Source organism: Triticum aestivum, chromosome 2B (assembly GCF_018294505.1).
Source record: "Triticum aestivum cultivar Chinese Spring chromosome 2B, IWGSC CS RefSeq v2.1, whole genome shotgun sequence".
Classification (NCBI taxonomy): Eukaryota; Viridiplantae; Streptophyta; class Magnoliopsida; order Poales; family Poaceae; genus Triticum; species Triticum aestivum.
In genome coordinates, this window is record NC_057798.1 from 806,729,052 (window position 1) to 806,751,722 (window position 22,671).

The window sequence follows — 22,671 nt, forward strand, 5'->3', positions numbered from 1 at the left end:
AGGTGGTTGTTTTGTGTAGTTAGTTGGTGCCAACATGCGTCCTCTTCCTTCGTGAAGGCATTGCCGAAGAGCCATGTTTAATCACATGCCTAAGATGGTACTCGTTTTTGGTGGTGGAGGGCAGTTTGGTGCTCCTAGTTGCGGCATAGGGAATGCGAGCACCTCCGGCAGTGGTAGTTTAGGCATAATTTAGCAAGGTTAGGTTTTTTTTTTTCACACAGTTGTCCTCCAACCAACGGTACATTCTATGGCATTGCCCAGTTTCCTCGTAAACAATAGAAATTCGCACGGCCACTTGTCCAGGGGGCCCTCACCTGCCCAGCCGTGGCAGTCGCTCGATTACTTCGCGATCTGCAAAGACACTCGATGCCGCACGCGGGCGCATAAGCTTAAATTTTTTTTCTTCTGAAAAATACGATTTTGTCGGTGGCTCGTAGCAAGTTTTTAAAGTTGAAACTTGAAACTTACTATTCCGTTGGTCGCAGATTTTGAAACGTCACATTTTCGTTGGTTCCTTGTACCAAATTCTAAAGTTGAAACTGTATATTTTTTTTATAAACTCATCAGAGTGTATTCAAAATGGATCTCATTTGAAAACCATCATCACCAAAAACACGAAAATGAAATTTAATTTGGACAGCGTGCCCCGCACCTGCGTCTACAAATCATCTTCCCATAAACTGGGCTAGTCTCAACAAAAAAAAACACTGGGCTAGTCTATGAATTTTTTTTAACCTTGCCTATCTATATGACACTTTAGGCGTAAACTGGGATAGCTTGACGGTGTTTCTGAGAAACTTTTTATTTTTGTATATGACAAGAAATTCCAAAACCATAAATATATCTTTTATGAAATGTTGCGAATTCTTTCTTGCAAAATGAAAAGAAAAATGCCGCGGGTTCTTGCAATTTCCAGATAGATAATCATAACGTGTTTTAACAAAAAGTAGAGAAAGAGAAGTTTGGTATTGATATATGTCCTGATTTTCTTATAAAATGTTCTCGTTTCATTGCTGTGGTGTATGTGGTGCATACATTAGAACTAAAACCACGACAAGTGTTTTGAAATAGATGGAGTAATAATATCCAAAATAAACTCGAAACGTGGCGAGGGTGCTCCACTTTGAGATGACCAAAGCTGGCACAGTTTAATTTAATCCAAAGCTAGCTTGACCGTCCGATCAACATACGTAGACACAGAATTGGACAGCGACGAGAGCCAGACAACTAGCACACAGTCCTACACATTGCATGATTACAATTACGACGCGCGAGGGTGGGTGGCGCGGCCGGGGCCGCTGAGGCGGTTGGGGCGGCGGATCCAGAGGCCTTGCCGGCCGGGGTGTATGCATGACGCCACTATACATGAAGATAGTGCGCGCGCACCATGGGCGACGGATGGATAGATGGATATGTGTACAAGCATGGGTGTGGACATAGACAGCTTTTCTTCTCATTGTCGTCCAGGCCGACTGGCCGGCGCCCTTGTCGGGAGGCAACTACACATCGCCATGATCATATTTGACCGACCGATACGTTGTCATGCATGCAATGCAGCGGGTGCAATGGGCACTGTCTATATATTCTGTTGTTTGATGTTGACGTGTTGGTGAAGTTGCATTTGTTCATTTGCATACACTACATGCATGATACTAGATGCAATGATGCTCTTTTGTTGACATGTATCCTCTCACTCTCATGGTCTAGTGCATGTACATCACCGAAAAGTCACATGCATTTGAGTTGTCTTCTGGAATGGGGGCACCTGCGGTCGGTATTGGCTTCGTCTTCAGGTGAATAAGCATACTGCTCGATTAGGGTTATTGTCGTCAGGGTTTTTCAGTGGCTCACTAGCTTCTCAAAACTGGGTCAGCTGACATGTAGGGTGTATTTGCTTGCCCGCATTAGGCCCAACCAGGAAACAAAGTTTTTGGTTGCCTGGCCTGCATCTGAAGCTTTGCCCGCACGAACCTTAAACCGGTTCCAACCAGACCCTCTAGGAACGCCCGAATCGGTAGATTCCACCGAGACAGACTCGAGCGATGCAGGGGAGGGGAACGCGCAGCTGACCTCCTGCGGGCAGGGAGATGACGGGAGCTCACGCGCATCTCCGTAAAAGCGGCGGGACGATTTCGCATCACGGCCCGCCGATTCGGTCGCCCTATATAGCCAAGTTGACCGCAACGGCAAAACTCTCGCCACCATTTCACCCCTATCAAGCTTTTCACTCCGGTGCGGCACCACATCGACGAGGAGGTAAGCGGCACAACTGCTCCAGGGACCGGTTGGCGGCGGCGGCGGCGGCAAATCGACTGTCCTCTTCTCCGACGTGTTCAACGCCTTCTTCGCGGCCCCTCCGATGGCGTCTGTGAGTTCAATCACCCCCTCCTCTCTACTAGTTCTAACTAGATCTGTGAGTATGTGGTAGGGTTAGACCTTCCGATTTGTGTGACTATGATGTTCTAGTTGCTAGTTGTGATGGATTTGAAGCATGCTAGGAGTTGTTTCCATGTCGGCAAGGATTGATAGGTAGTGGTCATGGATGGATTGGTAGTATGCTTTTATGTGTATTATGCTAGTGTGCATTTATTCCGTAGTGCTGTCTTGAACTAGACCATCAATGTGTGCATGTGTTAGTGCAAGTTTGATCTATCAATGTTTAGTGGTAGTTCCTACTGTCAATGATACTCAGGCACCCTTAGACTCCAATATACATCTGTATACTCAGGCGCACCTTCACAGCTAAACCAGCAACAAGAGCAGTATATCGAGTATTGAGTGTATGACATATGTTTGGCATGAGGTACCATTATCTTTGTGTACTTAATAGAGTGATGGAGGCCTCCATTAATTATCCACTCTTCATAAAGACTCCACACGTCATGTTAGTAAAACAATGAACTAATAGAGGCAGAGCAGATTTGATCTCTGGTTCATAAGTATCGATGAGTTCAGAAGTTGGTTTTGAAATGCTGGGAACATATTCCTAAACATCCTGTCTGACTAGACAGTGTGGAAAGATGGGCTCACATCCGAAAATACATCAGGCATCGACGAGCGGCCGTCTGGGTCACATCCAACCGACCTACTTCATTCATGTCAGGTGTCTGTCGTGTTGTGCCATGGTCTCTTGCTATCGCGTCCCGTTGGCCGTATGTTGTGTGTTTTGGATGTTTGACTGGTGTTTTGACTTTGTGATCCACCCCGATGGTCCTGAGTCGGCTCGGTTGTTGCGAGTAGGAGTTCCATGTTCAAATGGTTCAGGTCATGTACCATAGAGGGGTGCGGTCAACCTTTGTATGGACCCGGCCATTGGGTTTCCCTGGCCGGCTAAAGAAGGACATGGGCAATTATCATCGTTATCTGTCATTGGTATGTATATACAAGGCACATACAAATGCAATACGAATATAATCACCTGCAGGTCATTCAAGATAAACATCTTTCAAATAGTTCACCTAAACTTTTAGTTGTATTAGCTGCTTTGCTTCTTGGGATAACTTTCGGGTGATTGTATTAGTTGCTTTGCTTCTTACTTAGTTGCAGTTAATCTCTTGTGATAGTTCACTTAACTTCCACTTTATGTTTCAAATAATGCACTTAACTTTTTGGATGCAGTTAGTCCTTGCGCCAAGGGCTCAAAGGCTCATCTAGTACATATAAAAGGTAGAACATCTTCTCTGGCAAGGATTTCGTAAAAAAGTATGTCCGAACCTTTTGAATTTGAATAAAAAATACAAAATTGAGAGACTAAAAGTTCTTCTGGGCAAACAAGTTTCTTGGGGGTTCTGTCACTATTGTTTCATAGACGTTCTGGTTACATGATTGAAACTCTCTGGAGCTTATAACTGCAATGACATGATGAAGGTACCAACACTTGCATGACGCCTCCGATCTGTAGACCAATGGAGTACCATTGTCATGAGAAAACCCTTCAAGAAAGACAAATTGTACTGCCATTACTGCCACCACCTGACGAAAACTTAAGACAGAATAAGACACTTACACACTGCCCAACATCTGGTTAACTAGCTTCACATGACTAAACCCTTAAAAGCATACCACAGGCGTTTGGGAAAACATCATTGGGACACGGAGGAGGTTAGTTCGAATTTCTCCAATCGTGATGCCATTCACGTCTTCATTATCGCCTCGGGCACGCACAAGCAAAGATGTACACAAAATGAGAGTATGCACTGGAAGAAGAACCGAGCGATCTTGTAAAGTAGGATATGTCAAAACAACCTTAGACCCAAAAAAGTGGAAAACTTTTAAAACAGACACCTGGGTGGAGGGGGAGGCTCCCCACCTGAATATATTTAAAAAAATGTGGTAAGTTTACAATGTTATCCTTAACCATATCCGATTTTTGCCTAGTGTAAGTGCAAATAATGAAAGCAAGAGGTTTCTATCACTACTAGGAAAATGCTTATAGATAGAAGTTTACCAGTAGCGAGTTTATTTTACCCCACGCTACTAGTAAGTACCAGTAGCGCTGTGTAGAAAACACGCTACTACTAACATATAGCAGCAGCGTTTGTTTGTTTGGGCCGCGCTACTGTTACATGAGCCGCAGGGCAGCATCTGTAGCCCACTTAGCTGTAGCGTTTATTCCGAAAGGGCGCTACAGCTGGTGGGATTAGCAGTAGCGTGGTACTCCAACCAGCGCTACTATTATCGCTAAAGAAAACCAGCCCGTGAGCGCCCCCGCACCACCCTCGTCTCACACAATCCCCTCCGCCCAACGATGACGCCGCCGCGGTTAGGGTTCGTCCCCAGCCGCCTCACCCCCGTTGACGGTGCCGTGCGCCGCCACCACGCGCAGTCGCCTCTCGCCTCCTCCGACGCTCCAGCCCCGTAAGTCCCCCTCTTCGATCTCCTACTCCCTGCGCGCGCCACAGTAGCTCCTCTCGATCTCTCGGTTAGGGTTCCGTCGACGGGAAGAGAGCGGGAGGCAACGGCGGTCCGGGCAGGGGAGGAGGCGGCGGGGGCTGCGCCGCGCTGCCGGCCGGCGAGGCGGAGACGAGGAGCAGCAGGGCTTGCAGTTGTCGGGGAGTGGAGTGGAGAGCAGAGCAGAGCAGAGCAGGGGGCAGTGGAGTGAGAGTGAGAAATAGAGAGCGAGTGGTTGGTGTAATAAGTGCTGGAATGGATTTGGACGCGTCTAGTAGTATAGGAAGGAGTACCAATATTTTGCTTGACTTGACCTGCTAAAGTCTTTGCTTATTTATGTTTTCTTTTTCATCCTTACCATAAACTACTCCTAGCATGGCAGTAATTTATATATTGCATTTGTGTCGGTCGATTTTGTGTGAAGCCATGAGGCCGAGACCGAGTAGTAGTTCATCACATACTAGTATTTTGCTTATTAATGGATTGGGCTGGCTCATGTTTGATTTTTTGCTTTATGGTTGGGCGGTTTCGACTTTTCTGATGTGATGTTATGGATATTGCTTCTATAGGAGTGTAAGTGCTCGGTTTGGGTTGTATCAAGTGCCCTTCTATAGGATGTTGTATAGGTGTTGTTCATGTGAGAGACAAAGCTACAATCTCATGTTTATTTAGTGTGCTTTGTTGTGAGAAATCATCAAGATTTAGGATTACTGATAAGAAAGAGGGTAGTTTATTTAGTGTGCTTTGTTGTGATTAACGAAGATGAGATGAGATCAAAGTGTCGTTATGTTTTGCCATATATTTGTTTGTTACATCTCTAGATTATTGAGCTACTAGTATTGTTTAACCTTGTGTTTAGTGCAAATTTCATGCTGATAGCGACGCTTCATCTGAAGAGTTGGGGACATTAGTTTACTAGATTGCTAGCTTTATGATTGTTGGACTGAACTTTATGTTACTTTTAGTTGTTATTTTGCTTGCCATGTGAACTCTATCTATGAAAACTTTATGTTTACTTTTTGGATCGTTAATCCTTTAATCATATTGCTTTATGGAAATGGTGCCACCACCACCACACCACCATGTCGACGATGCAAGTCAAGGTGCGCCAGCAGCCTTGCAACTGGCACGCTGTTTGGCATCTACTTCGAGTCGACTTTTCTACATGCGGCGGTAATAAATTATATGAAACTAGTAACTACTATTTTGTTTTTAGTGTTATTGGCATTAATGCATCGTGTATATATCATTTTGCTTTTTGTACACAGATTGTCCCATGCAATGTGAGGTCAGAATTCAACAATTGACTGGATACTCTATGACCTTTGAGGCTCCTGGGGCCCCTACACTATGGAGATCGAGAAAGGATGAAAGATGACGTGGGTGGGAGGATATGGATGGGTCCGTTTCATCGACAACATGCGTATCACTGGTGGTGAGTTGATCAGTTTCTCCTTCAGAGCATAAAGACCCAAGCTGGCCCTGATTTATATCAACAAAGCAGAAGATTATGAGGATGATGAGGATGATGAGGATGATGACGACCCACTCGGTGATGCCATCGTAGATCAAAGAATGAAGTTGAGCGAGGAGGAGGTGTGCAACCTATGGGACATCATTCCGCCACGTGCTGACTTCGTCGGGGTGCCATTCGTGACCCGCCTGACAAGTACCATGGTTGATCGGCATATGATGGTATGTTGCATTTATTGTAGTTTTTAGAGTAATTTGATGATATGCTTTATTGTTATACTTAGTGTAGAGTTCGATGATATATATGCTTAGTGAATCTTATATGTTTTATTTTTATACTTAGTGTAGAGTCCGATCATATATATGCTTAGTGAATCTTATATGCTTAGTGAATCTTATATGCTTTATTGTTATACTTAGTGTAGAGTCCGATGATATATATACTTAAGTAGAGTCCGATGATATATATGCTTAGTGTAGAGTCCGATGATATATATGCTTCGTGTAGAATGTGTGAGGCTACTTATTAATTGATATGTTTTTCTTATTCAGAAATTGCCAAAGAGCCTATTTGAGAGTTGTGGTATCAAGCCTGATGAAGAAGGCTCTGCTGGAATATGCCTTACCACAAGGGGCTCCGTCACCACTTGTGCGTACGGCGTGGACACGAACGGTCGCACACACTTCAACTCGGTTGGGTGGAAGAGCTTCCTCGTCAGCAAGAATCTTCATGTTGGACAAACAATCCTCATTACTATCAGGAACACCCACCGCCCAGGCTTGAGGATGATGGTCGTCAACGACATCATCTAGAACTTCATATGCATGCGTGTGACTGTTGAACCATATATATGCTAGTATGACTACCTAGTAGACTTATCAACTATGATCTATCCATGCATTGTTGACTACTATATGAGTTTGTGAGATTGTGTGGTTATATTAAATGTGGTAATGTCGTAAATGTTTGTGAGATGGTTCTGTGAACTTAGTTTATTTGCACTGGACTTGTCTTGATTTCCATGAATATTGCACCTGACTGCTTTTTTTATTTTTTATTTCTATTTGCCTAGTAGTAGCGTGGGGAGAAAATAGGGCGCTACTACTACGTGATGATAGTTGTAGCGCTGGTGGAGGAAGCAGCGCTACTAAAAAGTATTTTAGCTGCAGCGCTTGTTCAGAAACGCGCTACTGTTAAACAATAGTTGTAGCGCCCTAGCAGTAGCGCGGGTGTCCGCGCTACTGGTATGTAAAAAACCAGCGCCACTACTAAGCTTTTCTCTAGTAGTGTATGGTTGTCGGAATGTGCATCCTCTTTTGCTTAGTATTTTTTAAATAGCATGTTCCATTTAATTTTTTTAATTTCCTCCATGTATCACTTTAGAATGGTCCAGGGTAACCATAGTATAGGGAAGTGTTTTATGTGAAACATTACACTCCCATTTAGTGATTTGCACACACAAATTATTATCATAAATGGCATAGCGCAAGAATAACTTTAACTAGTTGTTGAATTTGTTGCACCTAATGGCAAGAAATTGTGGCAGATTTTCACGTATACGGTAAATATCATGGTGCTTCATATTTTGCTTTGTATGTTTTTGATATAGTCTGATTTTTTACAATATATTTTGTATTGCACCATGATAAGATTTTTTTGTAAAAACATGAATAATATTTTTTCAGCAGATATAATTATATGTATACTTACGCGAAGAAGGCAATAAAAATATATATCTCCACATAAACTTCAAAAAGTGTGGCATGTATTTGGTTTTGAAAAGATACATTCTTTTGAGAAACACAATACATCACAAATATGCATGGACATTCACCCCTTGGAAAACGCTTGCACACATACCCAATCCTATGAGCATCTTCGACAAATTGAGTTGGCTGATTTTGAGATTGACAAAGTTAGCAAGACACCTTACAATTGATGCACACACGGTAAGAAAATAGTACTGAGATGATGGAATAAATCAAGAAAAATGCAAGCACCCATGTCGAGTATAGCTCTGCTCATCTTGCTTGAGAAAAATATTAGTGAATATTGCAGTATAAAGTAGTAATATGGATGGCGACGAAGATGATGTCAGTGGCCTATGCAAAAAGGGACAATATAACACGATTTGTTATTAGTGGCTTGTTTGCAAAATACCATTGTCACACGATAGAAACTCACATGAGTAAATTTCAAATCAATGCTTCGTGTTAGTTTTACTTCCCAGAATTTATGACATCCGGAAATATGATTTTTGCTTAGTTTATGAAGTGCAATTTGATATTAACAGGTTCGAAAAATCTCATCCTTTCCTTTTAGTAGGTATTTCATCGATATCGTACGTATTCACCAACCAATTGATCCCGTCAGAAAAACACATTTTAATGATCAGCTTATACAGCGGCCACAAGCAACAGTATGCAGTCGAGATACATACTTTTCTAGGTAGTGCAAGTCCCTGTCACTTTGTTGACTATCGATAGATACTCGATGTGTACTGAATGGCGAGTAGGTGACCCATCTATCTGTCTGCATGTCGACTTAATTATGACTCAAACCTAAAATATCATGACGCGTAAAATTAAATTACATAGGAGAAGAGGATCTACAGGGAAACTCAATTAATCAACTCAACATCACACTAAATTGATGTTAACTAATCCCCGTGGGCACATCACGCATTTAATTAACCGTTTGTGTACGGCCCAGACAAATCAACCAAAAATTTCTCATGCCTATGGTCAAATTAAAGATTGTTCATTGAGAGAAACATATACGTACATTGATGAGTGACGATGATCAGCTAAAATTCAGTGAGTGAAACAGAGTGGTATGCCTGCCTGCTGTAAACTAGAACCCACACAAAGATGCAGCACAAACACATGGACTATTATTAGCAAATCATGCGTATGATATTAGTAGACTATTATTAGCAAATCATGCGTACGATAAATCAACTGTCCCTGAAATTTAGTGAGTGAAACAGAGTAGTCTACAGTGAAACACTTATATTCAGTAAGTGGAACAGAGTGGTCTACAGGGAAACACATGACGCACTAAGTGGAACAGACTAGTCTAGCTAGGTACAAGTGTCAACCAAGTGTCCCTGACATCATCTACTATGAAATCATATATAAAATGAAATCGATGCTGCTAGGGCCGTATGTCCGCTAACTCTACTTCACTGCTCTAGGTGCAGATGGGACGCAGCAGTGGCAGAGTATTCGTGCAGCTGCGACGTGGACAACAGGCTGTCCAGGAAGTTCCAGTCGATTCCGAGCACCGTCTGTCCCTGTCCCTGCTGCTGGAGGATGGCATCGTCGCCGCAGCCTAGAAGGGCGGTCGTCTGCGGGCTCTGGATAAGCTGTGGGATATTGTCGAAGAGACTCTGCTTGGAGTCCAGCAGGTCCTCGGAGGAGTACTTGACGTCGAGGCCGCCGGCTGCGGCAGCGCCAGCGGCGCTCTGCAGGTAATGGAGGTCACCGCCACCTTGGCCGTGCAGCTGCAGCCAGGGCCGCGCGTCGTAATAGCCGCCCAAATCCGGAGCGGCGGCGTACGCGGGGAAGATGTAGGACGGCCTCTGGTTCGGCGCCGGCTTCTGGAACGCCCGGCACACCACCCAACCTTCGTCCTGCACACCACCTTGATCATGAACGCCAAATTCTCAAGAAGAAGGGAAAGAAGAACTGAAGAATTGCGTACCTGGGTGGGCGCGTGCTCGCTGGTCTGGAGGCGGTACTCGTGGATGATCCAGTCGGTCTTCCTGCCGTTGGGTGCCCGGCCCCTGTAGAACACCAGCGTCTTCCTCATGCCGATTACCCCTCGGCTCCTCGACGATATCACCGGCTTGTCCCTGCCGGTGGCCTTCCAGAACCCGGCCGCCGTGGCGCGGTTGGTGCGCGTGCCGCTCGGATACTTGCGGTCCTTGAAGCTGAAGAAGTACCACTCCGACAACGACTGATCTTCCTCCGCCACCTGACACGCTCCCCGTCCTCCCCTGCCGCCGCCGCCGCACCTCTCTGCACCATCCATTTGTGTTAATATTCAATGTGAATCACCACCTGAGTAGAACACTATTGAAACCACGACAAGTATTTTGGAGTAGAAATCACAAGACAACTTTCAAAATTCAGATGAGTAGTACCTTGGAGGTCCCATGGCTCGATCCGGTAGAGATCCACCTCCTGGATGATGTCGAGGTCGATCTTCTGGGCGGCCACCTTCCGAGCCAGGTAGTACCCCACCAGCTCCTCCTCCGTGGGGTGGAACCTGAACCCCGGGGGAACACACGACTCCTCCTGCTGATGCTCCATTGCTAGCATCTACCTTTCTGCCTGGTAGCAAGCTAGCTCGATGTCTTGTGAACTGAAATCAAGTGCACAAGCTTTTCAACTTACTGCTAAGTAGAAGCATGTGTGGAGGCCACAACTGATCTTCTCAGAGGGGAAACAATGGTGCTAGCTCGTCGACCGATCGATCGATCGTATATATATGTTGTATGCGTGTGGAACAAAGAAGGTGAAAAGGATCATTATAGATAGCTAGAGATCTAGAGAAGGATCATGGCTGCTGGCTGGGCGCACTCGTGCAACACTGCAATGAGAGGTGAGCAGTGAGCACAGACTCTTGACAGCAAGCAGAGCAGAGCTCACACATGACACATGTATGCGCACGCTCATATGAACTGCTATTTATATTGTAATCCAGCTCTAGCAGCCTATATAGCCCACACCAAATCTGTCTGTCTATCTATCTACTATAGGTGCACTGCAATCATGTCATGTATGAGCACACGCATGTACAATTGTAATCCAGGCTGATTGCAACCACTTGATGCCATGGAATTGTCTAGCTTGTAATGTGAAGTTGGAAAGGAAGAAGATGGAAGAGAAAAGAGGATTGAAAAGGACCTGCATATAGCTGTGAGAGTGAAGCTTTTAGGGGCATGAATGCAAAGGCCAGCATGTAGCTTTGAGTGCACTTCAGGATTAATCTCCTCTCTCTCTGTTGTATTTTTTCCATCATTTTTCTGCGCCGGCCTACTGGTACTGGACAGGTACCTATACTATGGGTAGAGCGAGAACATCTGGTCTCCGGTCAATTTTGTGGTGGACTAGACGACTGAACTATGCGTACCGTCTCGCGGGGACGAATTTCAGGCTCTGCTGTAATATGAGTACCAGCAGAGGAATATGGTTTCTGACGTACATCATTTGATCGATCGAGCAGGACTATCGTTGCAGAGACGAATTTCAACCTCAATTCGAACTCAACAGAGTACGTACTAGTATGAGTCTATGATGAGTACCAGCAGGAATATGGTGTTCACTTTAGCATGCAAGTGCATATTGTCCCCTTCTCTACCGGTATAGTAGCATATGCTAGCTATACATGAAAGTACTTACTAGCTAGCTATTGGTGCCACATCACACTGCACTAAAATTAGCCGGGCTCCTGACTAGCTCTAGCGTGTACATAACTCTCTAGATGCCCTCAACCAAACAAAATAATTGACATGCAAAGTACATAGGAGTATATACAAAATTGAACCATATAACCAAACAAAATGATTCGCTTGTTTGGTGGGGACTCACCCAACCGAGGAGAAGATGATGAAGAAGATGCAACCAAGCAGCTGGGAAACGAGGTAGCAGCAGAGGACCACCAGAAGGTAGTTCTTGTGAGGGTCTCTCGCTCAATTGCAATTTGCAGTACTAGTAAGCAAGAATGAGGTTGGTAGCTTGATTGGAGCCCTATTTATAACACCCAGAGAGCACTAGATTGGAAGCATGCACTTCCCTGGCCGATCACATCCACTAGTAGATTTTTGCACCCGCGGTGACCGGTTAGAGAGCAGGCCGGAGCCGGGCTAATCGATCTCTTCTACAAGTGAGTGAAAAGCCCTGGATTGCGCGTGGGGGTGGCTACTGGCTAGCTAGAGAAGGCAGGGGGCTGGTGGTGGCTGTCGATTTGGTCGGCTAAGACCAAGAAGATGGACTAATTAGCGAGCAGCGACCGCCCCCACTCACGAATCCATAAGCATATTTCGGTTGCCTGTCGGTCTGCATCAGTCTCTGTCAGCTGATCAACTCGCTAGCTAGCTTTACCGCCGCCGTTATATTGGTGTGCAAGAATGACAATCTATCTTCCCTGCTGCTTGCAACACACGTTAGCCTGCCTCCCTCAAAGCTCACGTTGGTCCGGGATTCTGGGTGCAGATACAATTAGGAAATGAGGATATACACATATAGATTCCCTGTGGAAAATCGCAGGCACTTACTGGTGGGCCTGCCACCGGCGAGCGAATCATCCTCGGGCAGTGCGCAGCCAATCATTGCATCTCCATCCTGTCCCACTGTCTTTATACAGCACTAGAAATACTACACTTACACTGTACTGTACTGTATATACGACGGCGGAAGTTGTGAGTTGTCGCTGTCCGGCTTGGTGAATGCCATGCTTCTACTCAATCTGCGATTTACTTGCCAAGATTGTGCACATCATGGCGTATGCATATTGCATGCCCGTGGCCGCCCATTTCGATCTATATATTGATGAGGACATGTCGCTGCATGCTTCGTATTTTTCATTTTTTGCACGGAAAACTTCTAATCTACTCTCTCCGTTCCTAAATATAAGTCTTTCTAGACATTTCAAATGAACTAAAACATATGGATGTATGTAGACATATATTTGGGAACGGAGGGAGTATTCATCAATTTTGCTCTGTATGTAGTCACTTGTTAGAATCTCTAGAAAGACTTATATTTTGGAACGGAGGGAGTATTCATAAAATGTCAAGATAGTACAAAGAACACCAAAAGTAAAAATTACATCCAGGTCCGCAGACCACCCAACGACGACTAGAAGCACTGGAGCGAGGCGAAGGCGCGCTACGGTCATCGCTCCTCCCTCTCCGGAGCCGGGCAAACCTTTGTTGTAGTAGACAGTCGAGAAGTCATTATGCTAAGGCCCAATAGGACCAACGCACCAGAACAGCAACCGCCGCAGATGAAGAGAAGCGTAGATCAGAAGTATCCAACTTGTACACACACAAACATAGATGAACGAAGAACGGATCCACGTGGATCCACCGAAGACAAACGCCGACCGAATTCCACGAGATCCGCCAGAGACAAACCTTCACACGCCCTCCAACGATGCTAAAAACACCACCGGAATGGGGGCTAGGCGGGGAGGACCTTATTCCATCTGGAGAGAGCTGCCTCCGCCTCACATCTCTGAGTAGAACACAAACCCTAACAAAACACAAAAAAACATCAGAAACGGAGCCCTCCCGCCGGCAAGGGCCGAGATCAAGCTTCAAAATATCAGATATCGGGTTCGTATCGGTTTGGCTTTGACATATCAGATGTCCGATATCAGGTGATATATCGGCGAACACATGTCTAGTTGTTTTCATTATTCTTGTTCAAAACATTTATTTTTAGTTCATTAATTTGTTGATTGAGAAACTACTAAGGAGTGATTCAAAAAATCCTTATTCTATGATTAAAAACAGTATGATATATATGCAATTTAACGAAACATTGTGAATGACTTTGATAATATATAATGAAGTTATAATTGCACAATCTTATTTCACTGCTATCCAATAAAGAATTGTTGTCATCTATGTATTGTTCTACATCGCTTGACATATCGGGCTAGATATCAGCCATATCGGTCGATATTTCGGTCCAAATCGGATGATATGCGGGAATATGATATTTGCAAAATGATATGTTATGTTTATATCGATAGAGCCCCAAAAGTGCTATATCGGCCTATATATTGGTCATATCGGTCTAGATTTGAAAGCTTGGCCGGATCCATCGCGCCTTCATGGTCCTAAGACCACAGGAGACGAGATAGACCAGCGACGGCGCCAGCGGGAGGCAGAAGAAACACTAGTACACACAGTGTGTAGGGTAGGAGCGGCGGCCGTAGATTTTTAGTTGCATGCTTCGTATCTGATGCGTAGATTAGACGGATCCATACAACATATGTTGCAAATTACATACTCCAGTGACTTTAAAAAGTTCCAGCCTATCTGATGCTGGATTGGTCAAAGGAGGAAGATTCTGGCAGGATGAGGAAGAAACACGCCAGCCGTTGGATTTGAAACATTGATTTTGTTCTCTCGTGAACATACCGGCCAATTGGCGGTCCCAATTAAAAAAAGCTGCAAATTACACTTCTGGGAAAAAGCGAAAAGAAAACAAAGAAATTTCTTAGGTAAGATAGTTAATTAGCGCCAATAGAAATCTAACAGTGGCAGAGAAGGGTGCAACGTACGTACCACTGCAAGCCGTGTGTATGTCTCTCCACTGTGTTGCTTGCATCCTACGTTACGGCTGGGCGGGTAGAATACACAAATCATAGTTAACTCGTTTATAGTACACCAGTGTACATGCTGATGGATGCAAGTTGTGAGACGTACACAAAACTGAAAAGCGTGGGGCTGTGATTGCGACGCTAATCATTGATGGAGAATTAGTTAGATATATATCAACAGTAGGTTGGTCCCAGAAGAAACCGCCTTATTAACAAAGCTTGAAAAATGTTTTTATATTATGAAACGGAGGGAGTAGATTATTGGTCCCATATTATATATTCCCGTGATCGCCAATGGTAAACAATAAGCTCGTTTGTGGCGTGGCGGCCGCGGGGGATCCCGATCTGGGCGGAGGCGTGCTGGCGCGGATCCGACCTGATCCGCCCGGATCCGACTCCTAGATGGTGGTGGGCGGAGCGGGGTGGTGGTCGAGGTCGGTCTTGACCTCGGAGTGGGGTGGTCTGAAGCGGCGCTGCTGCGGCCTGGTGATTGTCTGATCTACGCATGGCAACGGCGGGTCTCTCTGGCGGCAGTTCGTCTGCGTCAGACTTGGGTGAGCTCCATCCCTCTTCTTTGGATTCAGCGACGGGCTCATCGGACCGAGGTGGCGCCATGGTGTGGTGTGGGTGCACGCGAGGCTGGCTGGAGTGGCAGGGGATTTCGGGAAGGGGACGAGGTGCCCCTCTGTTGCATCTGGCGGCCGCTTCGGGTGGCCGCCGGAGTTCCCCTGGCACTGATCCCGCCGTCGAGATCATCGACCATACCAAGGTGTCGGCTTTAGGGTGGAAGAGTGTCTTCCGCTTCGTTCCGGTCGGCCGCGTCGGTTTGGTATGTCCTGGATGAGGGTGGGGCTCGGATGCCGTGGCGGCGGCCTGGTTGGTGGTAGCCGGGGTGCTGATGGGCGGAGCACGCGGCTGGGGCGTTGTCCAGTCTCCATGGCCGTGTGGGCGGCATGTTGACCGGGCTGGGTCATTCAATGCTGGCATTGCGGTTGTTCATAACACAATCCGGTGAACGCGAGTGTTGGCCGGGGTGAAAACCGTTCTACTTTACCAGGCCAAAGGCGGCAGCATTCTAATGTCGTCCCCTTCTTGAAGGCGCCGTTGCGGCATCTCATTTGTCCTCGGGGTGCTCTGGGGGAAACCCTAATCCTTGGATTGGGCGGTGGCGATGCGATGGTGTCGTTCCCTTGCTAAAGGCGCCGTCTTGGAGCTCATTGTTCGTCTTACACGACTTCTCTTCTTCACGGTGGCCTGCCCACGGTTGAGGGCCCCGACTTCTCCGTAGTAGTGCTTATTGTTTTCTTCTGTTGTTTGCTAGGATTTTGTTGGGATTGTGTTGTTGTTTTCAGCGTCTTTGTATCCAGCCTTGGGTGTGTGTGGTGTGCGGTGTGTGTGTTTGTATCGGCAGATTGTGGTTGTTCGGTGATTGTTGCTTTATTTATAAAGCGGGAAGACCCTTTTCGTATCGCCAATGGTAAGAGAGATGTTACGCGTCAATATCACTTTAGCAGAACAACATTGGATCCCTGGAAGATTGATGGTTCTAGCTGCGGGCGGGCATGTGCGGTCCAGATCACTTAGAGTTGAATACGTATGCACAGAGTAGCTAGCTCCACGTATAGTATCACTCAGAAGATTAATTTTGGTCGAGCAGAGTGTACGGACGGACAGTAGCTGTACGCATGTTAGAATCAGTGTGTACGTATACGTTTCCACAGGTTGAAGTATATCGAGAAAGAAATGGAAAAAGGTACGAGCCAACCCTACCGTGGAATGGTGGTATAGGATGTAGACACGTGTCTACCTTCTGTATCGGTAGGGGGGGGGGGGGGGGGCAAGGTCGGAGCTATCAGTACTAGGGAAAACCCTAGTAATAGCGCTTGAAATATGCATAGCAGTAGCGCTGGGCCCAGCGCTACTGCTATCGCGCTACAGCTAAACCCAGTACTACCGCTGGTATGGGCAATGTTACTGGTAAGTATTGTTAGCAGTAGCGCAGAATGGTGGTATAGGATGTGGACACGTGTCGCGGGGGGGGGGGGGGGGGGGGGGGGGGGGCGAGGTCCGAGCTATGAATAGTGGTGCAGTGATCTCGTTCATCAACACAACAGTTACATGTCAATCTCGACTGACAACTACTTTTGGAGCACTCACCATATTCGGCTTGTGTCGGTTGCTCCTCTGGATAGTTTAAGTTTATCCATCGCCAAAAAAAGTTAAGTTTATAAATGGTAACTAAAATTCAACATGGAGTAAGCAGTGTCATTTTTCAGTTTTAATTTCAATCGAGGACTAATAGATTCAACACGGAACGCGTGTGGGGTGATAACACGGTGAATACAAAAAAAAGGGTGATGACATAGTATGGTTTGTTCCTCGCTCCATCGCTATCCTCTTTGGGGTGGATGGATCTTTCAATCGAATACGATCAATATAGTTGTTTTGTAAAAAATTACCGAGAAAACAGCCAAAAATTCTTTTATTAATGCGGAATCAAGCAAAAATTCAACATTTAATCATCAAGGCATCGACAAGATATTCACACCATCATTACGATAGTGAGTGAGAAAACTAGAGAAAAACTTGTCTTGTTCTCTATATACTAGATGAAACCCCGCATGTTGCTGCGTGGAATGTGCAATTTACCGAGGAAGTTAAAGTCAATCAAAGACTAAGCAATAAAATCGTCAGAAAATGTGTGAGGAGCCTATAAAAGAACATGATCAAACATTAGTCAAGGAAGTATGTGAGGCAGAAGAACTCAAACAACTTTAATTGTATAAAATTCCACAGGAAAATTATGTGTACCGTCTATATCCAAAAAAGGACCCGAAAGATAACTAAGTCATTGGTCCAAGCTTCTACCTCTAATGAAATTACTCAATCATCATTTGATTTATCTGAAGATAAATCAATTTGTATGTTCAAGTCAACATTGTGTAAACTTGATGAAAAATAATTTTTTAACAAATAAGTACTTTTATGCATAATAATGTTGTTGAATGATGATTAAATACCCAATGGTCTAAGTTATATGCTAAATAAGTTGGTGGTAATACTAGAAGCAATATTTGAGCCTAGGGTGACAAGAAATAATAACTATCTAGATGAAACATCATTGAGAAAAATAAGATTTGTTCTTCTGCCTCACATGCTCTCAGCGTTTTGCTAAAAATCCAACTGGAACGAAAACTCTTGTGAGAATTGTGGAACTGCCGACTTTATAGGTAACGTAACATGATTGATTAACCGCTTACATTTGATGATTTGGCCAATAGCTGAGGTGGATAGGTTCCATGGTAATATAATTAAAATAATGAAGATCAATCTCTTAACTTTATATGATACGATAAGCAAGTACTAATTTTTTTTCCAAGTTACAAATATTGAAAATTGATATTCCTAATATTAAGTTTTTGCCAAGTTTTACCAAGTTCATATGAACCAACTCAGTTCGTAATATTAAGTTTCTATTTAGGGTCCAGGGTTTAAACTTTAGTATTTGAAAATTAATGAATTAATCCCTCATTTTATTAAAATTTAATAATTCAAACTTGATAAAGTTATTAAAATTTGCCGAATCAAATTCTACAGTGGTCTGTTTCTAGTAACTAAAACTAGGAAGTCGGAGTTTTTCCATCCAAAAAAGTCTTTCTAGTTTAAGCTCTACATTTCTAGATATTATGGTAGTCCGGCCGCGGATTTTTTTTTTTGCTTTCGTATCTCTGGAATATGAGTGTGTGACTTGCTAGAATTGATCATATTAATAATACATGGAAAGGGCCTATTATCTCTATCAGAGACATCGTCATGAGGAACACAAGCAAACAAAATAAAAATTGGAGTTTAGGTTTGAAAGCTATAATGAATTCAAATTTGATAGTCAAGAATGAAAACAAGAAAGATATGGTTGGTTAAGAGTATGCATTCTCTCACCCCTACCCTAAGGTAAATAACATCTAAAGAAATGCTGCGGAACAGACGAAATTTCGAATCTTGACGCAATCGTCTGGTCTATAACCAGGGCCGTCTCCAGAAATTCGAGGCCCCGGGGCGAAAATCAAAATTGGGCCCAAAACTTCGAAAAGAGTCATATCACAGAAGAACTAATATAGCTCATTCGTACTCTTCATTTATTACACAAATCCAGTCTGATTTCTTTTGCACAATATTTGGACATATATCAAATAGAGAAAAATATATTTTTCGTCCCTCAATTCTTGACGATGTCTACATTTAGTCCCTCAATTATGAAACCGGACAATTTGCACCCCCAACTCTTGAAACCGGACAAGTTAAGTCCCTCTCCGGATTGAAAGCGGTTTCCAAATGACATGGCATGGTTTTGGACCGGGTCTGCATCCACGTGGCAATCTCCGATGGGTCTTCTTCTTCCTTCTCCTTCTAACTCAGCTCGACATTTCGTCTAGCAGTACCAGTGCGTGGAGCAGCATGAGGAGAAGGCGAAGGACGTGGGCATGGAAGCCTCCGCCGAAGTGGCATTAGTCCTTGACGACCTCCGCAAGGCAGCTCTGGCGAGTGTCTCTCAGCGTGCCGCCTGTGCCGTCGACATCGAGCTCGCCTGCATGAACTGTGCCGAGGTCGCCTGTGTGAGGACGACGACGGCGGCAACGCGAGTCGCTGGAGCTGGAGCGCATGGCCACGCATGCGGCGTGCACCGCCACACACCAGCTTGCCAGCCATCGTCCGTCGGCTGCACGCACCTCTGCCAAGTTGCTGGTCGACACCCCATCCGCGCCTTGAGCCCTTTACCAAGCTCGCCGGGCCGAGATATCGTTGGCCCTGCTGGTCGTCGCCACCGCATCCGTCCCTTGTCCAAGCTCGCTGTGCCGAACCGTCCTCGGCCCTACTGGCCACGCCGATGCGTGCAGGGGAAGCCGGGGGTGTCGGAGGAGATCCTGATGGGTTATGGTCAGGAGAGAAGCATAGCCGTGCGAGCGCACGCACAACACCTGTTCGATGTTTTGCCTCAATGGAGTTCACATGAGCGCTACGTGTGTTCTCGTTTTCTTTTCTTCTTTGTACCTAAAAGCTTGGCCACGTGTCATTTTGGACTGGTAAAAACCACGTTGAGTCAGCATGGATACTGTTCCAGGGACAAAACTTGTCCGGTTTCAAGAGTTGTAGATGCAATTTGTCCGGTTTCATAGTTGAGGGATCAAATTTAGACTTTGCCAAAAGTTAAGGGATGAAAAGTATACTTTTCTCTATCAAATACTAATGCTAAAAAAAGAGTAAAGGGATACTAAAGCTATAAACTAACCTCATGTCCTGCCAAAAGTCAACATTCGTCTAGTATTCCTTGAAATGAAATCTTCAATCATATCTTCATACTTAATCTTTTTCAGGACATCATTTTCAAGTGCTATTGTTGCCAACCCAGTGAGTCTTTCTTGTGTCATAGTAGAACGCAAGTAGGACTTCAACAACTTGAGTTTAGAAAAGCTCCTTTCCGCAGATGCAACTATCGGGAATGGTCAACAAAATTCTGTATGCAATAACAACATTAGGATAGATTAAGGAGCGCTTCTTCAAATAATTCAGAATATCAAGAGGGCCCATAGATTTTTGAAGTGAATCCTGTACGAAAATTAGCTCGCAACACAATTCAGCTCCATCAATATCTGTGTGCTCTCCACTCTTAAGTGCCTCTTCAAGCTCATGAACAAACTGATCCTACTCGCTACTCCTAACTAGGGCCTGCTCTTAACCTAGGTCAGGGAGATCAAATTTTGAAATTTACCATGTACAGGGATAAAATTAAGTATACCTAATGGCAGCCTGGGCGATCGCCGATGGCGGAACCGTGGACGCGGACGGCTTTCCGGGCGAGCGACTAGGCGGAACCTTGGAAGGCAGCAGCGGATGACGTCTTGGGTGACTAGCGGAACCAGCAGGCGGGCGATTGGACGTCTGCTCGTGGCGGAAGCAGGCGACGCCGCCGTGTTAGCGATCAATGGGATTCAGGAACACTCGATGGATACGGGAATAAGCAGTTAGCGGGCCTCGTGGGCTGAATTTTTGTTGCTACGTACGCTGCTTAGGCCTTGCCGCTGGATGGCAAAGTGTGATTAAATCTGTAAACATAATACTACTAATACCTAGTAATTTGGGGGCTCCAAATTTTTGGGGGCCCTGTGCGGTCGCCCACCTTGGCCACCTCCAACGACGGGCCTGAGAACATGCAGTGTCGTTTTTCAGTTTTGAATCAACGACAAATAGATTTCAACACCGAATGTGTACACGGCGATGACACATGGTACGGTATGTCTCTCCATTGCTTGCTTTCCTCTTCCGGTGGCTGGATCCCTCGAATGCATATGGCTAATTTAATTGTTTTAGGAATTCGAAATTGTGTCAAGAAGAGACAAGGAGAAGATATTCAAGATATTATTACAAGAGTGCGTGAGAACATATACAGATTGAGATGGAAATAAATCCACGTAACCCCCTCGTGTTCACAAACCGGCTAGTTTACCCCATATAGTCTACAACCATTTACTTAAGGCGTTGTTTGGATAGGGCCGGATACATGATAAACGCGTTTGTAGCCGGATTTTAGCAAAATCGGTTTTGCTAATGAATTTTTGATAACTAATTTACACAAAAACACGTTTGGGTTTGGAAAGGATAAAACTGGCTTGTACATTTCCTTTTTTGGGTAGGAGGATACCGATTCACTTCCTCCCCCTTCTCTCTTTTAATTTCCCCAATTTTGGCCATTGACGACGACTTCCCAAAGCTTCGACTCCAGCCGCTCCAGCCTGTGATTCCTGTTCCGTCGTTCGTCCTCACCGCCAGACACCGGTGCCCTCCTCCCGTCGGGATGGCCTCGACGACTCCGCGCGCGGAGGCTTCCCCTGGTCGCCTAGGCCGACTCTGGTCGTCCCCGTACAGTCTCTGCTCGGAGTAAATTGCAAAAAACCACCACAATTGGGGACGCTAATTCAGAAAACCACCACCATTCATTTTGTTTTCAAAAAACCACCACCATTGTGCTAACAATTTTCAAGAAACACTCATCACTGGTTTAGAGACGTCTAACACAAAAACTGACCGCTGGGTCCCACTTGCAAGTGAGGACGTGGCAAGAAAAATTGACACCGTCCGCGCCAACTGTTAATTTGATGAGGGCCCACTTGTCAGCATCTCCTATCCCTCTTCATCCCTTTATCTGGCATTCCACCGAGCAGTTTGTGAGCTTGCTGCCGGCGGCGTCCGGACAAGGAAGGAGGCCTGCGTGGGAGGCCGGCGCCATTTGGATTCGTCGCCGGAGGTGTCACGGATCGCTGGAGGCCGGCGGCAAGCAGAGGAAGCAGGAGGTGGCTGGTCTTGGCCGAGCCGGGTGGCTCGGCAGGACGCGGCTGCATCACCCGGCGGTGCCCATCGGAGTGGTGCCGGGTTGGATCTCCTCGTGCCCAGGAACTGCCCACAACGCCGGTGAGACCACGGAGTGGAGGATCCCTGGCGCACGACACTGTGCAGCGGGGAGCCACGGCGGTCTCGACTGGAGATCCCTCCCGTCGACCTGCAGGTGGTGGCTCAGGCGGGAGGACGAGGCCGGAAAGGCCCTGGTGCATGCTGCCGTCGCGAGCTGGTGTAGCCGCCGTGGCCCTCCCGCGTGCTGGATTCGGCGGTCGACATGCCCGCTAGCACAGGGGGAGGTCGCGTCGCCCCGGAGCCGCGGTCGGGGCTGCGTGGGCGCCGGTGCCTCTTGGATCCGTCGTTGGGCGGTGCAAGGAAGCCGGCGGTGTCGAATCCGTCGCCGAGACGTGGAGTGTCAGCGGTCGTGGAGCGACGGGGCAGTAGCGGCGACCTCCCTGGGCGGCGCGGCGGCTGTCAGCGACGGTGTGGCGTCTCCGTCGACTCGGCCATGCGAGACCTCCTCGTTCAGGCAGTGGGCGCCGCCGGCGGCTGGATTCTGGGCAGTAGCGGGGGTGAGT

General features: G+C 46.0%; 1 protein-coding gene across 1 annotated transcript; it reads right to left on the minus strand.

The window, feature by feature from the left end:
* Positions 1-9,392: 9,392 nt before the first annotated feature.
* On the minus strand, positions 9,393-11,212 carry LOC123042951 (NAC domain-containing protein 30-like). Its single transcript, XM_044465293.1, has 3 exons — positions 10,512-11,212; positions 10,070-10,386; positions 9,393-9,998 (listed from the first exon to the last, which is right to left on the minus strand). Exons 1-3 carry the CDS (start codon positions 10,687-10,689, stop codon positions 9,549-9,551), a joined length of 945 nt encoding a protein of 314 aa, XP_044321228.1. The 5' UTR covers positions 10,690-11,212; the 3' UTR covers positions 9,393-9,548.
* Positions 11,213-22,671: the final 11,459 nt, after the last annotated feature.